The 23066-nt window shown below is 46.4% G+C and overlaps 2 protein-coding genes and 1 long non-coding RNA gene across 3 annotated transcripts; 2 read left to right on the top strand and 1 right to left on the bottom strand.

The window, feature by feature from the left end:
* The first annotated feature begins 2110 nt into the window (after window positions 1-2110).
* On the top strand, window positions 2111-12057 carry TMC4 (transmembrane channel like 4). The gene is made up of 12 exons (XM_044447930.1): window positions 2111-2242; window positions 2341-2502; window positions 2911-2996; window positions 3078-3223; window positions 3327-3474; window positions 5026-5199; window positions 6289-6452; window positions 8283-8409; window positions 8760-8857; window positions 9441-9627; window positions 9980-10110; window positions 11776-12057. Exons 2-12 carry the CDS (start codon window positions 2397-2399, stop codon window positions 11933-11935), a joined length of 1527 nt encoding a protein of 508 aa, XP_044303865.1. The 5' UTR covers window positions 2111-2242; window positions 2341-2396; the 3' UTR covers window positions 11936-12057.
* Window positions 9553-16099, bottom strand: LOC123032214. The gene is made up of 4 exons (XR_006416453.1): window positions 16036-16099; window positions 13366-13416; window positions 12120-12269; window positions 9553-10265 (listed from the first exon to the last, which is right to left on the bottom strand). It is a non-coding gene; the product is annotated as an uncharacterized LOC123032214 (long non-coding RNA).
* A 159-nt stretch (window positions 16100-16258) lies between these two features.
* On the top strand, window positions 16259-22761 carry LENG1 (leukocyte receptor cluster member 1). Its single transcript, XM_044448106.1, has 4 exons — window positions 16259-16429; window positions 18296-18469; window positions 19379-19638; window positions 20866-22761. The coding sequence occupies exons 1-4, from the start codon at window positions 16298-16300 to the stop codon at window positions 21083-21085; spliced, it is 786 nt and encodes a 261-aa protein (XP_044304041.1). The 5' UTR covers window positions 16259-16297; the 3' UTR covers window positions 21086-22761.
* The last annotated feature ends 305 nt before the right edge of the window (window positions 22762-23066 follow it).

Raw genomic sequence — 23066 nt, 5'->3', positions numbered from 1 at the left:
CAATTAGAATGGGCACCAGGTTGCCAGCACCTGAGATCCAAAATTGTGCAGGGTTGCTTTAAAATGGATGTGTGGAGGAAGCCAACTAAGAGCTGGGGAGCTTTGCTACATGATGACTCATCTGCAGTGGATGATGGTATGCATCCAAAGTTCAGGACCATAGACTCTGGAGCTAAATAAGACCACAAACACTTCCCCGGACCACCAGTGGTTGGTGCTTACCTGATTTTGTGTGGTTATTTCCCCCTTTCTAAAAAGTTGCAGTACTTCTCATACCTAGTGACAAGTAAGCTGAAATATGTGGGTATTTTTGACCCACCCGTTTTGCCTTCAGCTAGTCCAGTTTTTGGGCTGTTCTTCAGCCCACAAGTGCTTCTCAGAAATGGAACTTGATCCTCCGGCTGAAAGAGGTGGAACATCTTGAGCCTAAATTTCGGCCCTTCTAAGAAAAGATACCATAAAGCAGGGATGGGGAAAGTGTGGCCCTTTCTGACATTGCTGGACTGCAACTCCCACCATCCCTTGCAGCTGGCTGTGCTATCTAGGGCTGATGGGACTTCTGATCCAACAACAGCTGGAGGGCCATGTCTCCTATCCCTGCCATTGACAGTGAGCATACAGAAACAAATGGTGATTGTTTAAAGGAATGCAAACTCATAAGAGGAAAAAAAAGGTGTTCCAAATGAAGATCTGGTGTATACATATCCCAATTTGGTAATGATGTCACAGCCACGCCCAGCTCATGTGGGTTCAGTTCTAAAAGAGACAATACAGCTTATCTCAGAGGAATGAAATAGACACGGGACAAATGCATTGCCTTCCACTTTAAGCAGCTCGGTGATCCTCGTGAGGTCTTTTCTTGCTCCTGTTCCATGCTGAAACCAGCTCTCTTGACCGTGGGAAACAGTGGTTTGAATTGTCTGGGCTGATCCTTCAGGGAGTGAGGATGTGGCTAAATAGCTTTTATCCACGTCCACGTGCCTACACCGGCACCTGAGGCAGGATGCATCTGAACTGGGCTGCTTCTCTCTGACTCATGCCTGTCTTGCCTTCTGTTCTGGACCCCGATGTCCAGGGTCCAGCTGGGGTCACCACGGCCCCCCATCTCTCCTTCTTCAGCTGCCAAGCAACCAGACACTACGCTTCCGTGGCGACAAGGCAGCCGCTTGGGGAGAAGCTTGGCAGGGGGCCTTGGAGCCCGCACTTGACTCCCAGGATCTGGTCCAGGAATTTGAGTCCCAGGAGGACAACGAAGACAGCAAACCTGTGAAAGAGCTGCCCATTTGCCTTGGGTCTAAACGAAGGCTCAGGTAGCGAGGCGCTTGGGTCACTGGGGGTAGGGCAGAGGGACTGCTATGCTTGCTTGACACAGTGGGGCTTACCCTTCAAGTGAGTTTCCCCCAAAGCAGCCTTCCCCAATCCAGTGCCCCCCAGATGCATTAGCCTGCAATTCCCCAACCCCCAGCTAGCATGACCAATGGCTAAACCAACGCGCGTTAGCAAGTTGGATTCTGTCCTTTTCGGGCTCCAAGGACATGAGGCTGTTTCTTCCACTGCCACTGTGAAATCGCTGCTGTTATGAGTGGTCATGGTGCTTAACTTGTATGCCAGACATCCAAAACCTGACATCATCCAGATGGACCTCAGAACCCATCGTCCCCAGCCAGCACAGCAAAGCCATACAGGCCATATGGGTGGCTGGAGCTGTAATCTAATGCACTGTAGGAGCTGGCTTGACAAAGGTACCCTTAAAGAGAGTCCAGATTTTTCTAAACACTTTTGTGAGATGGGTCAAAGGAATCTGGAACATCTGGGGAGGAGGGAGTTGTTGAAACAGTTCTAGGAGGCAGCTGGGTCCTGCAGGGGAGCCTCGGAAGCTGCAGCAGGAGGCGCGGCCCCTCTCCTTGGCATTCCTAACCAGCTAGGATAGCAGGATGCTAATTCATGTGCTATCTTTGCCTCAAAGATTTGGGAAAGGTAGCGAAACCAAACGGTGCAAAGTTTCCAACTCCAGAGAAGCACTGTTCTGTGCATCTGTTTTAACCCTCTCGGCTGGCTAAAGTCACCTGGGTCCTTCCCACCCTTTTTGCAAGGGCTCTGCAGGAGGAGGCAGCCAGGCGGCTCAGCGGGTGGGAGCTCTGGCGTGCAGGCAAGCGGCGGACGCTGCGCCGGCTCCACAGCCAGGCGGGCGCCATCGTCTCGTATGCCGAGGTGTGGCGGAGCACCCTGCACCACATTTCAGGTATGGGGGGCCCTTGATGAGCCTGAGGCACACAGAGGTGGGGGGAGGACGGGCTACACATGTTTACCCTTTGTCCTCTCATGTTCTGTTCTCCACAGGTCACTTTGGAACAGGAATCCAGGCCTACTTCATCTTCCTGCGTTTCTTGGTGCTGATGAATTTGGTCGCCTCGCTCCTGGTAGTGGGCTTTGTGGTGGCACCAAATGCAGCGTTTGAGGCCCTGCAGTTGAATCGGACACATCAGAGTAACAGCAGTTTGGGTAGGACCGCAACTTGGGAATCCAGAATAACATCTGAGCAGTTGAAACAAGGAGCTAAAACGGCTCCATCTTCTGGCAAACCCATATAGCTTGCGTATCTGTGCAAAAAGCAGACATTCAACTGGTATAGATTCTTGGTCACTGCATTTCTCTGGTGTCAGACTGTAACTTGGTCAATTTGTACTGACTTTGCAGGCATTAAATCACAGGAGGTGTATCCGTGGTGTTCTCTGGTCAGGATGGTGGGGCAGAAGTCCAGGAGAAAGAACAGGAGGGTCCCTATGCAAAGCAGGGCTGACTGCTTTGATTGATTGATTTAGGCTAGAGGGTTTAAAGGATATAGGACTCCTAAATCCTATAAGGAACAGGAGGCAGTGCTTAACTTCTCCTCACCCTTATTTCTTTTAGTGAATGCATCATGTCTGCAATACAACCCCATACCTCAGGGCTTGGTCAGCTACGTTTCCTACATCATGGATCTTCTGTCAGGCAAGGTAAGATCACCCCAACAATTAGCTCCAGAAGTTTGGCACAGTGACCCATTTTCAGCTTCTGCAAACATGTGTCTCCTGCAGGGGTTTGTCGAGCTCACCTACCTGTTCTACGGCTACTATCAAAATTCAGCCGTCAATTTTGCAGACTTCTCGTACAACACCCCCCTGGCCTATCTGCTCACGGCGCTCTTCTACCTGCTCTTCTGTCTAGCGTGGATTGTACAGAGGTGAGGACCACTCTGCACTTTGAGAGCTGTCCTCCATCCAGGATGTAGATGCACCTTTGAGAATCTTCAGTTTAAATATCTCTACCCTTCCATCTTTGCCCAGGTCGATCCATTGTCTCAAGCGCAGCCTGGTTAGTGAAGACGCATCCTTTGGCTCCTACAGCAACAAAGTCTTTGCTGGCTGGGACTTTGGCCTGATGCAAGACAGGATGGTGGAGCTGAGGCACAAGAGCATTCGCTACGAGCTGCGGGTAAGGTGGAACAGGCAAGCCAGGATCAGCGGTCCAGGTGTGCTGCTGGGGTTTGCCTTTAAGGAGGAGGCCTCCCACTGCAGCATCCTTGCTGAGGCGGAATAGGTCCAGGTCTGGACTGGAGAATGCCTGGGGAGCCCCCAGGACAGCCTTGCCCACCCTGGTGGTACCCCGAACGCACTAGAGTTGTAGTTCAGCACATCTGAATAGCACCAGGTTGGGGAGAGCAGTCCTGTCATCACTGCCTTGAGCAGCTAGTTAATTTTGGACCTTGGAGTTCATGGTTTCACATCGGCAAAGGCGGTGGCAGCTTTATATGGCTCGTGTGTCTTACTTCAACCACTATGTCTGTTTCTCACCATCATCACTCCCTGCTTAGCAATGTGGGCAGACCCCTCGTGACCCCTCAGATGGCACTGGACAAAAAGGCCTTGTCAGTTCAGCCACATGACGGGGCCTTTTCCGCACTGGCTCCACAACTCTGGAATCAGTTGCTATTGGGGGTCCATCATACTTCATCGGTACAGGCTTTGAAGAAGGCCCTGAAAATATTTTACTCTAGGTTTTTCCTGGTGTGATTAATGTTTTTCTCAGTGCTGGTTTTATTGTTTTTGCAGCATTTTTGCAGCATTCTTATTATTTAATAGCATAATCAAACAGTGCATTATATTTATTTCCTGCCTTTTTTCCTTGAAGGGACCTAAAGTAGCTTACATAATCTCACTCTTCTTTATTTTATTCTTACAACAACTCTGGAAGGTAGATCAGGCTGCGAGTGAGTGACTGACCCAAAGTCATGTAGGGAGCTTCATGGCTGAATGGGGACTAAAAGCTGGATCTCTCAAGTTCCAGGCCAACACTCTAACCACTATTCCACACTGTCACAGTGGGTCTCAGTACAATATACATTGTATTGGTCTTATGTCTTTTAATGCTGTACACTTCTCTGAGAGGGCTTCTGCCCTGAAAGGCAGCCCAGAAATATTTTAAATAATGATAAATACTAACAACATCCAAAAGATCACAAGTTTCTCACCCCTGCTTTACATGCAACTCCTTTACATTCCTGATTACATTTAAAGCAAAACAAATAAAGTCCCAATATAAAAATCAAGTAATACTCTGTGCGTGTTAAACTCAGTGCAACCATAGATAGCATCATGCGGACTACTGAACAAAACAGAACTTTGCCTTTGAATCCTATTCATTAAGGCATTCACCTGGAAATAAGCAGCCTTTTGTCGTAGACAAGGTAATGTGTTTTCAAAGCAAAATCAACAAAAGCAGCCTCTGTGACACCGTAAGCACTGGATGGCCACCTCCTGTCTGTAAAGTGTCTTTAGACAGAAGAACTGAGAGAGAATGCAGGAGTGACCAGCATCGGCCCTGTGCCTGTCCAGGTGATGATGGCCGTCCTTTGGCATCCCCTGCTGCTGCTCTCTCCGGGCGGTCCTTTGAGCCTGATCTATCCCATAGGACCGTTGTAAGAATGAACATTGCTTAATTCCTTTGCTTTTTGCCTCTCATCCTGCTATTCCTCTCTGGCCTCAGATGGATCTAGAGGAGGCAGCACTACAAAAGCTCCAGGCGGAGCGGACCACCACACAAAGAATCAGCCTCTATGTTGTTCGGGCCCTGATCAACATTGTGGTTTTGGGACTGCTGGGAGGATCATTTTATTGCATCTTCCTGGCAACAGGATATTCCCAGTCATTGCTGGAAAAGGTAAGGAAATGGCTATTACTTGACACATTTTATATTTATATTGCAATTTATATCCTGCCTTTTTCCTACAAAGGGCTCAAGGCAGCTTACATCATCTCTCCTCCTCCATCTTATCCCCACAACAACAACCCTGTGAGGTAGGTTGGACTAAGAGTCTGTGACTGGCCCAAAGTCACCCAGTTGGCTCCACGGCTGAGCGGGGACTAGAACCCAGATCCTCTGAGTCCCAGTCCCATGCTCTTAACCACTACACCACCCTGGCTCACATGCCGCTTTCTTTCCACCATTTTTGGTAGACATTATCCACTCCACACAAAACACAACTTGTGGCCTATGACTTTGCTTTGATCATGCCCTCTATGTCTTCCCCAGACTGCAGTCATAGGTAAGAGGACAATGACACCTACACTGACACAAAATTGGCTTGTTCCTGGATTTAGACTCTACTGATAAAAATTCTGCATTTGTAATAGTCACATGACTACTAGAAATTCAGCTGGCACAGCATTGCCCATAATTGCACCACCAGTCAGTTGAAGTTCTACCTTAAGGCTTGCTAAATTTTGGATTGTTGCAATGTTGGAGCAGGACCATGCTGAAAACCATGGATTAGCAAACCATGGTTTGTTAATCACAAACAGCCCAGAAAGAGAACCCAAGTTTTCTTGTTAGGCTGTAAACTCTGGATTTTTAAACTTTGGGATGTTGTTATATGTAATCTGAAAAGAGTGAGTTGTCAGTGGCTTTTTCCAGGGTACAGAGGTAGTGTGCAAGAGTGGTTTAAAAAACAAAAACGCTAGGCATCTACATGTCAGTATCACTGCTCTGCAAAGACATTTGGGATGCAGGTAGGACTGGGTGAAAAGGGAAGGGAAACAAACATGCTAGGGATTGAGAAAACAAACCATGATTTGTTGGATCGTCTTCCCAACAAATCCAAAATAGGGCAGTGCACCATAGGTTAAATAAACCATGTGCTAGTTACGTGCTGAACTAAACCACCACTTCTGAAAATGGAGACGTCCAATCTTATTCCTGTTACTACTGCAGTGATCCCACCTAGATGACTCTTTCTCTCTCCTTTGGCAGGCAGATTCCCCAGTCAAAGGTCAATACTTCCTGGAATTACTGGTGGCTTATCTCCCATCTGCTGTCATCACAACAGCAAACCTCATTGTCCCATTGTTCTTTGGGATCATTGTTCGACTAGAGAAATACCCACTCTGCTTTGAAATCAAGATCACACTCCTCAGGTAAAGGAAGTGCAGGGTTGCCTGTAGCGGCTGGTATGCTTTGGCCCTTTTGTGCAGCGGGGGCTGCAGCATTCGGCTCTGAATGACAGACAGGGCTGGATTAGCCATCACGATAAGCAATCTAAAATATAGGAGCCTGTTCTGTAGCAACATTATCAGTTCCCCTTTGTAAGCAGGAGGGAGCCTATCTTAATTTCTGTCGCTCCTAAATTATTTTCAGTTCTGTTCTGAACTAGATTAATGATCTAAATGGGGCTAGATTAATGATCATGCTAAGTAAGTGGAAGAATGGAAGCTCTTTATAGTGCTGTTATTGATGAGATCTCCTTTGTAAGCAGTTCAGATGAAGCTTTTATATTGCAATCAATTCTGTGCCTGAAACATGGAATTTTACCAGGGTCTAGACATCATATTTCATTTATAGTGAGAGCACTTCCCCATATTTTTCCACAGCTTCTTCCATCTCTTTTCTTGCCACAAAAATGGGTTAGGCAGAGAAAGGCAGAACAGCTGCATGATGTTTTTGGACTGGCATTGGCACTGTCTGTTCTTTCCTGATGGAATTGGAAGGATGGAAATACAGTAGCTTAGAAAGCGTGCCTAGCTGGTGACTGGGTGAGGTTTCTAATAGATCGCCTAAAATAAGGCAGACAGATAATACTAGGGGGTCCTCAACCTTTTTGAGTCGGTGGGCACATTCAGAATGGAGATAAAGTATTGTTGGCGCTCTCCCAAAATGGCTGCCATGGGGATGTTGTTTATGCATCAAATGGTAGGCATGAAGAGTCACAGAAAACATTTCTCAAAAGGCAAACTGTTGATGTCCCTGCTAGCCAGGTGACTTACAGACCCCTAAACCAAAGCCAATAAGGTTCAGCAAGGCAGAGATTCATTTGGTTCCTTTATTCAGCTGAGAAGGGCAACCAGGTGTCAGCTTCCCAGTACACAGGCAGGAAGCAACAACACAACACATTCCATCAACTCATCCTTATTATAGCTTCTTTCTTTCTTTTTTCTCACACAGTCTCACCCCCATTGTTCCCTCATCCAGTCACCTCCCAGGGTCTGCCTGACCCTTTGCCCAACCCCCTGAGGGGGCTGCATGTCCACTGCATGCCTGTCCTTGTGGAAGAGGCTCTCTCCATCCAATCCCTTCACAGACGGAGCGTGATCACAGCGTGCCAGGCCTTGGGTAGGGAGTCCTCCTCTTCACACTACCCCTTTGTCTGGGGGGTCCTCCTCTTCCTCCTCTTCACACTACCCGTATCTTACCTTATCAACATTCTTTTGCCTCACATTCTTTTGCCTCCCCTTTTTCTTCTCCAAAGCAAGCAGTTATACAGAAAGCAAATGGCGTTAACTGAGCTAACCAAGCTTTCAAGCAAGCAGCTTTTTACAAAAGCAAATAGCGTTAGTTAAGCTAGAACTAAATAACATTAGTTAAGCTAATCAGGCTCCTTCAAAACTGCTGAGATTCAAGGAACCTTGACTAAAAACCTGAGCATAAGGCAGAGGTGGGGGGAGGTCTGCTCTCTAAAAGACAGGACCACCCTTTTGAGCTCAAATGAAGCTGGGCAACCTGTTACTTGGAGAATGCTTAAACCCATATTTGAAAAATGCATTAAATACAGTGCACGTTTATACAAAAAAGGGCCTACAACTCCAAAGGAGCCTACTATGGGGGTATATTTTCATTTTACATATTTTAGACTGGTGGCAGCCAAGGCACCAGCTGTGAGATACAAGAAGCAGTATTAGAATTGTGTCCGACCTTTGGTTCACTTCGCTTGACTAGCAGCATTGCTCTAATGCTATCTTTATGTCTGACAGGAGTGTCTTCCTCCGTCTTGCAAGCCTAGTGGTCGTGCTCATCTCACTCTGGGCCCAGATTACCTGTAACGGAGATCCGCAGAATTCACGCTGCCAGAATTGCGGTTACGACAACCAGCTTCACCCGGTGAGGGTGCAGGGAAATAAAAGGTTTGGAGCCAGAACGCCTGGATTCTCTGATTGGAGAGGGCAGCCCAGTAGCCCAGACTGGGCCTAGGCCCTGCTTTTTGAAGCAGATGAGAAACATGGCTGGCTACCAGAAGGCCTCTTGTGGTCATCTTTCCTTGGGGGTGGGAGCGATTGTGTCCGGTAGGGTGGAGCCAGGACAGGTTGGGGGTCCAGGGCCAAAACAGGAGAAGTGAGGGAAGGGTAGGGAAGCGAAAGGGCAGTTGCCTCCAATAGATTGATCAATTATATGGGAGAGGAATGGTGGGTGTCTGGGGAGTGAAGCTGAGATGAATCTTTATGTCCCTGCAGTGCTGGGAGACCTCAGTGGGACAGGAAATGTACAAGCTGATGATCTTCGACGTGGTGATCGTATTACTTGTGATATTATTTGTTGAGTTTCCAAGAAAGTAAGTTTTTAATACCCTTGGTGTTATAGGAGCTGTATAGGTCAGACAGCATTAAGTCTTTTAGCTGGGTTTCTTGCTTAACGTGAAAGTGGGTGGCTTTGTGGTTTCTTCCTGTGTCTGTGTGTGTGTGTGTGTGTGTGTGTGTGTGTGTGTGTGTGTGTGTGTGTTTCATTTGGCCTAAAGTGGATTTCAGAGTTACTGCCACACTAGCAGCCGAGTCTAGGCCTGTCATTCTTTACTCACTTGCATTTTTACAATTCAAGCAATGCTGTGGCCATTCCATTGCAGTCCAGTGTTTTCTCTGGTGGTTTGTCTTTTTCAAACCCAATTTATGGCTGTCCGTTTCATTTAAAGCAAACTAGGAGTATGAACAGGCAGGTTCAAAATCTCAGGCTAACGCTAAGCTACTTCACAGGGTTATTGTGAGTATAAAATAGCAGGACAATGCTCCAAGAGTGAGAATGGAGTACAAAGGGAATAAATGAATGAGAAATTATGGGAACGGCACGTTGTTGTGAGTGGGCTTCCGCTAAGGCCATCTGCAGAATGAACCTGCCTTCCACATCCTTCCTTTGTTTCTTAGGATGATGGTGACCTACTTTCCCTCCTGCCTTTTGCTAAAATGGTGGGGGCAACAGGAGTTCATGGTGCCCTCCAACGTCTTGGATCTGGTGTATGGCCAAACGCTGTGCTGGACTGGAGCTCTTTTCTGCCCTCTGCTGCCTGTGCTCAACACCTTCAAGTTCATTGCCATCTTCTATCTGAAAAAGGTGATCCAGGAAGGGAGATGGCTCTGAAAGCGAAGACTTCCCAAAGAGGGGTTCTGGGGGCTTCCAGGCAAGGCTCCAGCTGTGCCTTTGCCCTGCCTCATTCATGGAATTTCAGGGTGGGGGTCCAGCCTTCCACCTGTAATCGCCCCACATCGTCCGACCACTTCTTCTGTCTCTTTCTTGGAATGGCAAGGTGAGGCAAGATTGAGGGCAAAAGGGACTATGAGAGCCTAATAAAGCAGTGTTAAAACTGCCAGGGTGTTTTGGGAAGAGAATGGCAGATAGGTTACAGCAGGAAAGACCAGGGCTATGTCTCTTGAGCTCATGGGTTTTTCTCCTCTTGTCATCCTAGCTATCCCTCTTCAGCAACTGCCGCCCAGCTGAAAAGACATTCCGTGCCTCCAGCTCCAATTTCTTCTTTCTTCTGGTTTTGCTCATTGGTCTGGGGATTTCTTTTGTTTCTACCCTATACAGCATTTTTGTGTAAGTATATCACCTTCTCTCAGCCCTCTCCCCATCCTACAGTGGAACTTGCTCAGGACGTTTCCAAGTTGTGCAGGTGTTCTCCATCTTGGAGGCATCGTATGTCTGATGTTGGCCTGTCACAGCTCCTTTGTGCCAAACTAGTGGCTTTTCCTCTAAAAGCAGAAGAGCAAAAATGTATGGCTAACTGAGGAAGGCTGGCCAATGTATAGGTAAAGGTTAACATTTTATGTGACCTAGAAGGGAATTTACGTCTGCTTTTAAATGAGGGGCAATTCAGGCTGAAAGACCTTGTGGGGAGGGACTCAGCAAGATCATTGGGAGCCCTTTAACAGCCATTGGCCTGAGTACCAAATCTGGCCTTCCTGCAGTCCCCACCTGTCCCCTTTTTCAGGCCCCGGCCTCTTTTCCTCTGTTCCTGTTTTCCCCACTTTTGTCTATTTTTAGCTCACTCTTAAAGCTGGAAATACTTTTTTATCAGGTTGTGGAAGGCTGCTGTACATCAAAACTACACAGACAATGACTCCTGTTCAACTCTGAGTCTATAAATCCCTGAATATTTGCTCATTCCCAGCCAGACTGCAAATAACCTCTCTCTGGACAGAGCTTGCCCCCATTCCCAAAGACCTGTATCGGTGGGTGTCATTACAGAAAATGGAGAAAACAAGAGAGAGAGAGGAAGCTAGACTTCAGCTTAGTGTTGCTTTAAGTAATATTTTACCTGCTAGGCCTGTTATCTTTTCTTCTAACAAGGCTTCTGCATCTTTAACAACAGCTATTTGGGTGTTGTTGTTTGGGGTGTTTTACTCCCACCTCACTGATATTAAAGCCACGTGAACTGTGGTAGGAAAACCCATAAAAAGTTACTATACTTGTTCTCTTGTGGTAATGGGGAATACATATTTCCACCACTATTTCTTTATCTCCTACAATGTGCCTACCAGTTCTGCATATTTCCTGTGCACCTGAGATAAGAACTCAGGCATCTGCTCTCGGTCTCCTACTATCGAAGTGCTGGACAGATTCTGTCCTTTCATTTGTGGCTCCTAGAGCACAGTCTTGTGCTGGGACTGTGACAGCTGAGCCCTCAGCCCCCTTGCAGCTAATGTGGAATGAGCAGTGCTGGATCCTTCTCTGAGGGTGGATATGGGCCTCAGGGGCCCTCAGAGACAGGGGGGTGTACTGGGGGACCGAGAAGGAAGGCGACTGGGGCTGCCTTCCTACACCAGTTCCTATCAGAGTCCCAGTGTCATCCTCTCCCCCTCTCTGGGGCATTATCTAGATGGCTGAAAAAAAGCAATCTAGATAAAATGCACAGGGCAAGGTGCAGTGACAACCGAGATCACTATCATGTGTTCGCTGCAGCCATTGGATGCACACAGAGTCTGGAGATGTACCTGCATCTAGGGGTGGTGCCACTGGACTATGCCCTCAAGATTTGCCCTTGCCCTTGTGTTCTGTCACTGTTTGCTTTCTGGCACACTGCAAAAGATGTATTTGTTTCGGCAGGATTCGCCCAAACTGACAATATTTTAATGGCTGGTTTCTACAATTTTATTTGCAACCCACCTGCTTTATAATGCATCCATTCCTTTCCTGGCCCACCCCCACCTCCCTGGCTGCTGGCAATGATTCAGCCTCACTGGACTCTCTCTCCTCCCACAGCTTGCCCCCTTCAAAGGCTTGTGGCCCATTCCGGGATGAGCCCACCATGTGGAACATTGTTGTTGAGGCTGTGCTGAGGTTGCCCCACAGCATCCGGGACTTCCTGCACTTCCTGGGTTCTTTAGCATTTGCTGTGCCATTGTTCCTGCTACTGAGGTGAAACAGACTGGGCGTCTCTGCTGGGTTGCTGGGTTAGGGGCTGGAGGACGGGGAGTGGGAGAGCTGTCTTTGGGGCCCAGGGCAGCCTTCCAACACATGTGGGGCACACCCAGCTGGGGCAGGCCGCTGTACAGTCACACGCCCCATATAATGGTGTGGTGCATGGCTTAGCTGCAGGTTCTTACCTCTGTTTCCTGTCCCCTGCCTTTTCTTTTGACTTCGCCCCTCCAAGCATCATCATGTTCTACCTGAAGGCCCTGGCTGATTCCTACAGCGCCATGGTCAAGAGCCTCAAAGGGCAGCTCCGTCTGGTGAGTGGTTCCAAAGGGACACGGCTGGAGAGCAAGCACAGGGTGGTGGGGGGCTAAGATGCCAGGACTGGCCAGTTCAGGATGGGCAACTGGCAAGCAGAAGGCACGAGCAAGGGACCGTACAAACCAATAAAGTATTTACTTCTGTATGTATAGCATTTGTCCACTGCCTCATTTACAATGTCTTCTGAGATGTTAATAACGTTAGAGAGCCAGTGTGCCGTAGGGTTTAAAGTGTAGCACGGGGACTCAGGAGGTCTGGGTTTTGGTCCTCACTCAGCCATGCAGTTCACTCTGTGACTTTGGGCTAGTCCCTGACTCTCAGCCTAACCTACCTCAGAGGGTTGTGGTTGTGGGGCTAAAATGTTGTAAGTGGTCTTGAGTTCCTTGCAAAAGAAAGAAAGGTAGCACATATATGTAATATTAACAACAGTTAAAATTACAAAGCAATCAACAAAGGTGCTAAAAATAAAATAAAATAAAGATCAACTGCAGAAAAAAGCTAATATGTCATATAAATCCAGCAGTTAGCAAAACAGTTTAAACAGCAAAGATAAACACCAAAGATCTTAAAATTATCTCTAATATTGAAATGCCTGGGAGACTAAAAGGATGGTAGGAAAACCTCTTTCAGGGAGCATTCCCCAAAGTGGTTGTCACCACTAAAAAGGCCCCATCTCTGAAAGAGACCCACTGAACCTGAATTGTGGGGGAGCACTCTGAGAAGGGCATTTGCAAGAGATAACATGATCCAGGTAAAAAAATATGTGAAAAAGTAATCTTACAGGTAACCTGTCCCCAAGCTGCTTTGGGTTTAAAGGCACCATTCCTTGGGACTGGATCTGGAAATGAATTCGCACTGAGTACAGTTGAAAAGTATTGACACAATATGACTGAATTCAGGAGGCTGTGGTTCTTTACACTCCAGCAGAATCAGAGTTGGAAAGTATTCCTAAAGATAATCCAGTCCAGTCCCCTGCTGATGTAGGAAGCCCCTGCTATAATATTGCTGTTAAGCAGCTATCCGGGCTTTGCTTAAAAACCTTAAATCTGTTGTGAGTCGCCTCCAAAGAGTGAAAATCATAGTACAGGAGGAGACACATGCAGATTCTGTTCTCACCATTAGCGTAGCTGGGAAGACCTCTGCCCATATTCTTAGAAAAGCTGCTGCCTGCCGGAATAAAACATATTAGGTTAGAGATAGACAAACCATCTGGCTTAGACAAGGCACCTCCTGAGAGATGCTGCTGACAAGCCCTCTAAAGGCATTTTCCAAGCAAGTTTTTGTAAAATTGTGATGAGTGGACTGTGATGATAGCTCCCATGATACTTCACTATTGCTGATGCTAGCTAAGGCTGATGGGAGCTGAAGGCCAAAACATCTGAAGAACCATTAATTACCCTCCCCTTGGATACAGAGAAGAAAGCTAATGGTACCATTTCACTGTAGTTCTGAAATTGGGAGAATCACATTCCTTCTCTGCCATACAGAATGTTTTAAAAGGGTGTGATGGGAGTTGTAGTCCCACACATCTGGAGGGCACCAGCCTGGAGAAGGCTGAGATTGTGGTATAATGGGGAAGATGGGATATACCCTGTTGTTTTCTATGTTTTCTTCCTGACTTTGTTTCTTACCTTTAGGAGGGTCAAGACAAATTTTTCCTGGTGAAACAGATTTCTGAGTTGAGTCAGTGAAGCAGAATGTTGAACAACAGTTGGAAAGAACCATAATTATTAATATTTTGTTGTTTTACTGTACTGATGGTCTTGGATGCTGCAACCCCGCTCTGTTCCCACAATTCTCTCAACATAAGTTTCTGGCCAGGTTACTTCTACAATTAATGTATTTTTAAGGCTTGGAAGCTTTTTATACATATAGCCTTGAGCTGAAACAGGATGCTTCTGGGTGAAACTTCTGTACTACTGTTTACATTTGTAACATTCTTTGTGAGGGCTTGGCCCTTAAAAGCAGCCTATGCACATTTTAAATAAAAACATTTTAAAATGGAAGTACACTATACATATTTTGAATTAGAATGCAACATTATGGAACCTAAATTTGAACTGTGAACTTTCAGAGTTTTAGTACAATTTTCATTTTCATGAAGCCAGGTATTAATACTCAGATCCTGGTGATATAACTCGACTCCTGGTGGAAAAATATTGAAGAAATTATTGTAAAAGTATGGAAAACTTCATCAGTCCATGAACTAGAAAGATTTTGCAAATATCATACTTTACAGTTATGTGAGAATTTAAAGTTTAATCATTTACTTGAGAGTCAGCTTGGGAAGGACCTATAAATCCAAGGTTTGATTCACACAATTGAGCTGTTAATGAGGTCCTGATGGTGGAGTTAGAGTTGGGTCTAAGATTTAATCTCTGCAGTGACCTCACTGTGTGGCGTTGGACAAACTACTGTGTCTAACCCCAGTTCCCCCATCTGCGGGGTTAACATTGGCCTGGTTTGTCAGGTAGCTGTAAGGATTGCTTAGATAATGAACTCAGAGCATTAAATGGAAACACGTCCTACAACTCTCATAATTCCCAGCATGCCCTGGCCTAAATATGCAGAGGAATGCACCCCAAAACACTTTGTCCCTGTCTAGTATGTGTATAATTGGCAACAGACATCTGGCTGGTCAAAGCGGGATCAGCAATTTGAACTAGATAGAGTTTGTAAGATCAGAGATCTTACATTTTTAACATATAAAATAATAAACCAAATCATATCTGGATTATTGGACATCTAATTATCACTTTTTAGTAACACTTTTAATTTACAAATAGCTTTGCAACTTTGAGTGTTAGGATTCCCAGCCCACCCAAACAGTTCCTGTACTTTTGGAAGTCGCATGGGGAAGAATTTCATCAATTCTTTGGCTTTTCTACTAAAGGCCTGCACTAAAGAGAAAAGCCAGCTGCTATAATTGTCCCTTTTGTTCAAGGGTTAAACATATGCAATATTATTTAGTTGATTTGTTAGTTAGGAATACAATCCTAATACAATTTTCTGTTATTAAGTGGTATGGAAGTATACATATAAATGCATCAATCAATAAATAAATGCATCAAAAACAAATGTAAATACATTTTGTTCTTTGCAAGAATTTTTTTCTTCTAATTAAGAATTTAGAGAAGGTCATTCCATCCATCTGGTGCAGTCCTATGCATAATCCACTCCATTTAAGTATTTAGAGAGCTACAAACTAGGCAAAAGCCTTGTGCAGAAGAAGCCCACACATTCTGGTTTAGGGTAAAGGTGGGCAGTAATAGTAACAGTAAAATTAAATGTTTTCTCCGATACTTGGCAAGTTAGAAGTACTGGCCCTCCAACTCTTTTCCAGCACAGTGGCAGGCCCCACGTACTGGGTGTGAAGCCATGAAAAGCCCCTTGTAATTAATTCCTGAATACAATACTCTTAATGTATCATTTCGTGTTAGTTACACATCTTGCACGAGGATCAGTGGCTGAAACTGATACCGTCTGGGCACAATCCTATGTATGTTTAGATGGAAAAAAGCGCTATAATTTCCAACATTCCCCAGCCTGCTCGCTTAAGAATATCGAGCTTTGCAGGCCTTTTTTCTGCTCAAACACGATTGCTTCCTTCGATTCTTACCGGGAAGGATTACAAGAAGAATGTACAGTAATGTACTAAAAAGAAGCCCAAGCAAAAGACAGAAATCCCAACAGACACTTTCAAAGGGAAAACAACTGGTTTAATATACGTTATTAAAGCAAAGCCCTCCTGGATGGCTTCGAATGCCTTTCAAAATTCGTACACACCATCAATAAATCGATCACCCGGTGGGTCCGGACCAATCAAAGGACGGCACGCAACAAACTTCAACCTATCAGAACGCAGTGTGAATTTGTGGCGTTTCCAGAGAGTATGGCTGATGACGCAACAAAGCACGAGGAGGGCGTGTACGGCCACGCCCCAAACAAGTAAGGGCGGGGCTAGATTGCACCAATTAGGAAAGGTGGTGATCCGGAAGCGGAAATCGGGCGGAGGGGGAGTCTGACAGCGGCTTCACCAGCGGTCGGGATGAATATCCTTCCTAAGAAGTCGTGGCACGTGAGGAATAAGGATAATGTGGCCCGGGTGCGACGGGACGAGGCGGAGGCCGAAGCGCAGCGGCAAAAGAGAGAGGCTCGCGTCTTGCTTGCCGAACAGGAGGTATGTAGTGACCGTAGCGCATGCGCAAATGGGAGGGCACCGTTAAAATACAAGCACTGCGCATGTGCTGTTCAGCCTCGGCTTGGCAGAAATACAATAATCGAATAGTAGAATTAGACCATCGGGGCCTACTCCATGCTCAATGCAAGGTTCCAAGTTAAACCGTCCCTCGCCGATGGCTGTTCAGTTGCAGTTTGAATGCCTCTAGGCTAGAATAGCCCAGAATGTCGTATCTCACTCGTTCCATTGTACTGTTCTAACAGTCATGTCACTTTTTGGTTCTTATGGCAGAAAGAGTATGGTTCAGTTCTCCCCTCTGTGTGAAAAAAAATCACGTTCACAGAAAGTGTGCACTTCTATTCTCCGTTCACCTTCATAAGGTGGTTTGCAGCTGGTTGTTGTTGTTAGTCGTGAAGTCGTGTCTGACCCATCGCGACCCCATGGACAACACTCCTCCAGGCCTTCCTGTCCTCCACCATCCCCAGAGTCCACCTAAGCTCATGCCGACTGCTTCAGTGACTCCATCTAGCCACCTCATCCTCTGCCGTCCCCTTCTTCTTTTGCCATCTATTGTTCCCAGCATTAGGCTCTTCTCCAGGGAGTTCTTCCTTCTCATTAGGTGGCCAAAGTATTTGAGTTTCATCTTCAGGATCTGGCCTTCTAAAGAGCAGTCAGGGTTGATCTCCTCTAGGACTGACCGGTTTGATCGCCTTGCGGTCCAAGGGACTCGCAGAGTCTCCTCCAGCACCACAATTCAAAGGCCTCAGTTCTTCGACGCTCAGCCTTCCTTATGGTCCAACTTTCACAGCCATACATTGCAACTAGGAAAACCATAGCCTTGACTATACGCACTTTACCTTGCAGCTGGTAGGATACATTAAATGAGGATTCACCAGCTTAATACACAAGGAGCTGGCAACAAAAGACATGACACACACACCCTTTCAAATAGAGCTACTAAATCCTCCATGAAGTGTGCAAGAGAGGGAGTTGCATGGGCATCTTAGTGGAGAGAACTCCACTGATGCATGCCCACTGCTAAAAAGGTGCTGACCCTGTTTCTTACTAATTACTATTTTAATTGTTATAAAACTACAAGCATGAACAAAAACCTAAATTCATGTACGTTATTTGAATAACATGTTGAAGTAGTGAATAAGGATAAGTATTGCATTGCTGTTTATTATTCCAAAACAAGTATTGCTCATTTGGAAATAAATTTGCATAGTGTTGGGTGGCACAATGCAAATTTGCTAGATACAAATGAAGGTTTGAAAGAGCAATCTCTACTCATTCTAAACTAAAAGAATCCAGGAAAAGCCTGTCTGCTGAAAGAATAAACCAGCCTGAAGACTCCAGCTTGAAATTTCTGAACTAAATTTGATTAGCAGTTTTGATTCTGTTTGTTTGGTGCTTGATGCAGACTGGCATTTTGTCTTCTACTGCCAGTGGGGAACTACTAGATTCACTGTGCTGATCTTGTAGATCAGCTTTCCCTGACCAACCATCCTCCAGTTATTTCACTTCACTTTAATACTTGCTCTTGACTTCTGCCCACCCAATTCCATTGCAAGAAGGCACAAAAATATTTGGATTAAAAATGGTGTTCCCTCTTTAACACTTCTCTTTTGATCCATTTTCCCCCTCACTATTTGTGCATTCAGAAATATGGCTAAATCGGTCTGCAATATGACTGCATACTGGCTGTAGTGCACTGAGACACAGGCTTGTAAAGAGTAGCATGAGAGACTGAAAAACTGGGAAGGGGAAGGTAGAGAGTTACAACAGCAGAAGAATGTGTGTCAAAAAGGTTGCTGGTGGAGGCAGGGAAGAGATATGGGTGAAACATGCTCCTTTTGATTCTAGGCCCGGACTGAGTTCCTGCGCAAGAAAGCACGCCTGTCAGCTCCAGGGGCTGCTGATAGCAACTTGGATCTCCTCTCCTTAAGCTCAGAAGAGGCCTCACACCATTTGAACCTCTTTCAAGAGTCGCAAAGAAGTGGCAACAAAGAATATGCAGAAGAAAAGAGGCAAGAGAAGGTAAAAAGGGGAGGGGAGCTTGAGAAGGCTTTGATTCCTTTGGCCTGCAAGCTCCTTTATGCCAGAACTTCCTTCTCCCAGAAACCTTAGGCTAGCTACAACCTCTCCTGCTCCTAGCTCCCTAGATTGCGCCAAGGTCACCTGTAGCAACTTCTTATTCTGGACGGAATAATTAACTGTACACCTGGTAAATTAGACAGTTATCAATTAATGCAGATTAGTAGCAGTTAATTAACCACTCTGTCCCACTGGTGGGCTGATAGAAGCTAGATGTTTTGCTCTCCTCTCTTTCAGTGGAGGTTGACTGAAGAAATGGGATTATAATGTATTAGTTACTATAATTAACAGAATAATTATGTGGTCTCCGGGATCAAAGGATTTGTGTTAGATTTCTCCTCCTGTGTCATTCCTAAGAACTTGGGAAGGGGGATTCAACATCCGATCACTCCCCTGCTTCATCCCTGCCAGCAGTGTGACTCAAGGAAGGTGTAACAAAAAGCAGGACAGTTGGAAGGCTGTTGTCCCTCCCCACCACTGATCAATCCGCTAGATGGGCTTAGAGGCCCACCTACCTGAACTTGTTTGGTGTATCTTAGGAGGAACAGCAGGTGGAATCACCTTGGTTAATCCTCTTGCGCTGCCTGGCTTTTGCTTAAAAGGGTTTTGGATAGGAAAAGGACCCCGGCCTATAACAACCTAGAAGGGAAAACATATTCTGAACTGGAAGCTCAGTGAATAGATTGTGTGTATCTGCCACTCTAACATTCTGAGTGCTGGATGAGAGGCTACTGGAAACTGTTGAGCTTTTCTCTCCAAGGAGTATGTGGAGAAATAATTCACAGGGAGCATCCTCATATGGGTGGCACTGACAGTGCATGGAGTGACTTTGTTGGGTTCCTTTACTCCTAGGAGCGGCAGGAAAAAGCACTGGGTATCCTCACTTACTTGGGCCAGAGTGCAGCAGAGGCTCAGACAAGTCTTCCCTGGTACCAGGAGCTGCCAGGTCGGAGCAAGGCCATGGCCAAGGATGAGAAGCTGAAAGGGAAGCTGGACCCGCTGGTCGAGATGGAAAGGCATCTGCGGAAGAAGAAAGGCTCCCATAAGAAAGAGGAGAAGAAAGAAAAAGCAGCGTGGAAGCAAAGGGAAAGCAAAGGAAACTTGGCAGCTAGGTGTGCATGAGGGCCTCGGCAGTCTAGGACAGAGCACCAAGAATGAGATGCTTCCAGCTTCTCTTCCTTGCTGGCATCAGACACAACTAGTTGAGTCTGGATACCCAGACTAGAGTCTGCCCATCTTAAGGGGAAGGAAGATTGCAGATGGGGGTAAAGCAGCTTGTACCTTGAAGCGACCCCTTGGAAAAAGGAAGTCTTTTGTGCCTGTAACTGGCACCCTGACATTCTCCCGCTGCTGTTATTCCTTCTATTTAGGGAGGGGGAATTAAGCTGTTTCCCCAGTTTTACCAAAAACCAGGCTGCTATTGATGTATAGTTGTTCCTGGGTCCCAGGATGTAGCTTGAAGGAGTATGGAAAAACCAACCTTACTGAAGCTAAGCAAGCCTGGGTAGCATGTGGGCAGACCTCCCAGGAATGCTCTGCATGCTGTCAGGAGTTCAGTGGTGGAAGAAACACAGGCTAGCGATAGAGCAACCTTTTAAAAGCCTGGAAGGGGACAATCTTATCTAAGTTTAGACAGGGAAGTGGCTTGTAACTCCCAGCCTGCCCAGGCCCTTTTCCTTCTAAACTTGTCTAGGATTGTGCCTTAAATTTTCAGATTGTGAAGGATCTGTTACCGGAAATATTAGGTTGCTGCCTAAGTCATGTCAGGGGTATTGGGGATTGAACTTGAGTTTTTTGCAATGTGAAGCAGACATGGAAATATAACACACCACACCTGACAGACGCCTCTTTGCTCTCGTATTCTGTTCACAGTGGCCTGTGGAAAGCCCACAAGTTGGATATGGGTACAACAGCATCCTTCTTGTCAGTGCCAGCAACTGGTATAGGAGCACATAAGGGCTCTGACTCGTGGTGGGGGTGGTTATAACCCTAATGGCTACTATTATAAAACATTTTTCTATCATGCTTCTGCCAAACACCAGAATGTAGACCTCAAGCCATTCAGGAACTGATAGCATGGCCTGCCTGTCCTGAACTGCTCCTCTTCTTCTTTCAACAGCCTCATTCTCTTATGGGCTTAGTTCCTCTCCTAAAATATAAATGGGCAGCCTCCTTCCTTTATTCCTCCCCTGCAAAAGACCCGGCCATCTGTCACCTAGGATATTGCAACTATTTCACGTGCTGCTGCTTTAGGTGTATCCCGGTAGCCTGCCTCCCTGCAGTTGCCTCAGTGTCTCTCTTCTCTGCCCATCTCCCTCTACCCCCAATTTCCTCTGCAGTTCCAACTCTTCATCTGCACTGTCATCTTTGGAGAAGCTGCGCCAGGAGCGGTTGCACCGTGAAAAGGCAGAACGAGCACGTGCAGCATCTCTTCTGGCCCAGAAGGCAGGAATACTCCAGCCCAAGGAGGAGGAAGAGGAAATGGATGAAAGGAAACGAGGTTACAACTCCCAGTTTCACCCCCAGCTGGCGAGGAAGAGGATCCAGGAGCCTCAGTGAGAGAAACCCTGCCAGTGACTGCATCAAGTGTGTCACGGAGACACAGGCAGCAGGGCCAGAAGAGTGTGCGCTCCTCCTCCTGCACTCCGGAGCATCACGGTGTGGAGAAAAACGAGCCGAGTTGCTTTAGCTGAAGCTGGCCAGTGTACTTTATTCTTAGTAAGCGCAACATATCCCTGTATGGTCGGCTCTGCGCTATTTGCAGAAAGGCTGAAGAAAATGTCAGAACTCCAACTCTATATACTCACCTTACCGTTCTCTGTGGCACACATGCCTTGCCGAAGCTCAAAATAACCTTTTCTACAACTTGGCTGGGACTGCAGCAGTGAACATCAAGGTTTTAGCAGGCTGCATACCATACCGACAGCCTCATTCTTCCCCAGAAGTGTCCCTGTCTCCATTCTTCATAGCCTTCTTCAAGGAAATATTTAAAAAAACTAGATTTGTTCTGCAGCACGTGGGTGCTTTTAAATTTGGTTATGCAACAGAACTGGTGCCTCTTTTAGAGGCGTTTTTAGAGCCTTCTGCCCTGGAATAATAGAGGCAGGAACGAAGTAGAAACAGTTTATCTCTCCTCTCAGCAGGAAGGTCCAGATGAGACCGGAAATGGAACAGCCTGCCACTGCTCAAAAGCATTTATACAATATACTTTCTGTATGATACTGGCGAATGCAGATGGACCTCCATGGAAGACAGAAGTGTTGGATGCCAGAGCTGGGAGCTTCCTTAAAGAAACGGGAGAGAAGAGCAGCCGCGTCTCTTTGCCATTTGCCTGCCTTGCTGCTGCTATGACTGAGTACCTCCCTCCTTTCCAGAGGGCTGTTCTGCTCATAAAAAAGGGAGAACAAGAAGGATTTCCGCCTTTTCTTTGAGTTGCTCGTTTCTGTTGGTAATGAGGCAGAGGGATAAGCAGTGCAGTCCAGGATCATGGTTACAAACTCATTTGCCGTTTGTGTATATTAATGTCATAGAAAAGAAGGGGCAGTATCTGAGGGATATATCTGAAGGAGGGATATGATGAGGTAAGGCGTCTGGAAAAAAGGCAAAAAGCATGGAAGACCCTGCTAATGAATCAAATTATGTAAATCCTGCTTTATGATGGGAGTTGTCTTTCCAACATGTCTAGAGAGCAACCAATCTCTTACCTATGGGGGCAGGTGCCGCGTCAATAGTTGAGAGCTAAACCCCACAGAGGAAGTTTTGTGCTCTCAAACAGCTTGACATGCTAAATACTCTCATCCAGATCACAGCAAACCGCTACCCTCCCTCCCTCAGCATTATATTCTACTAGGTGCCAATGATCCTGGAGTTCCCACTCATCTGCATGTTCCATGGTTTTGGGTACCAGAAAGCAAGATTAGTCAATAGCAACAGCTTGTCCTTTTGTTTGGGATTCTCCTTCCAAGCCTTAAGCCTGGAAGTAACTTTCACTGGGTAGGGTTTATCCCTTTGAACTTGGCAAAAAATGGAGTACCTCTCCATAGAAGAACAGGGTTGTAAGGATATCCAAGTTTGTTTGAAGTACAAAAAAGGGCCCCATGATCACTTTCCATCCAGACCTTTGAAAAAGCCCTTTTTAGCCCTTGATGTCTGCCTGGCGCCCTCATTATAAGGTTAAGACCATTTTATTTAATCAATATTTTAAAATGTTTTAATATTGAATGTTATTGTATTTTATTTACCGTATTTTTTGCTCTATAAGACGCACTTTTTCCCCTTCAAAAGTAAGGGGAAATGTCTGTGCGTCTTATAGAGCGAATGTGTGTGTGCCCGACGGCCGGGACACTGCCGGCTGCCTGCACCACGTGGCACCACCTGGCCGGCACGCGCTCGGCACACCCTGCTCCACCCGCCCCCCTCCAGCGCAGGTGAGAGCTGTGCCGCTCAGGGGGAGGCATGTAGAGGAGGAGGAGCCGCGGCCTTTAACCCGTTGGCCACACGGAGACCCAGACTGCTCACCCCCACCGCCCGGGAAGACCTG

Source organism: Varanus komodoensis, unplaced genomic scaffold (genome assembly GCF_004798865.1).
Source record: "Varanus komodoensis strain SLA01 unplaced genomic scaffold, ASM479886v1 scaffold53, whole genome shotgun sequence".
Classification (NCBI taxonomy): Eukaryota; Metazoa; Chordata; class Lepidosauria; order Squamata; family Varanidae; genus Varanus; species Varanus komodoensis.
Note: the sequence above shows the minus strand (reverse complement) of the source record. Positions and strands in the feature narration are given on the sequence as shown.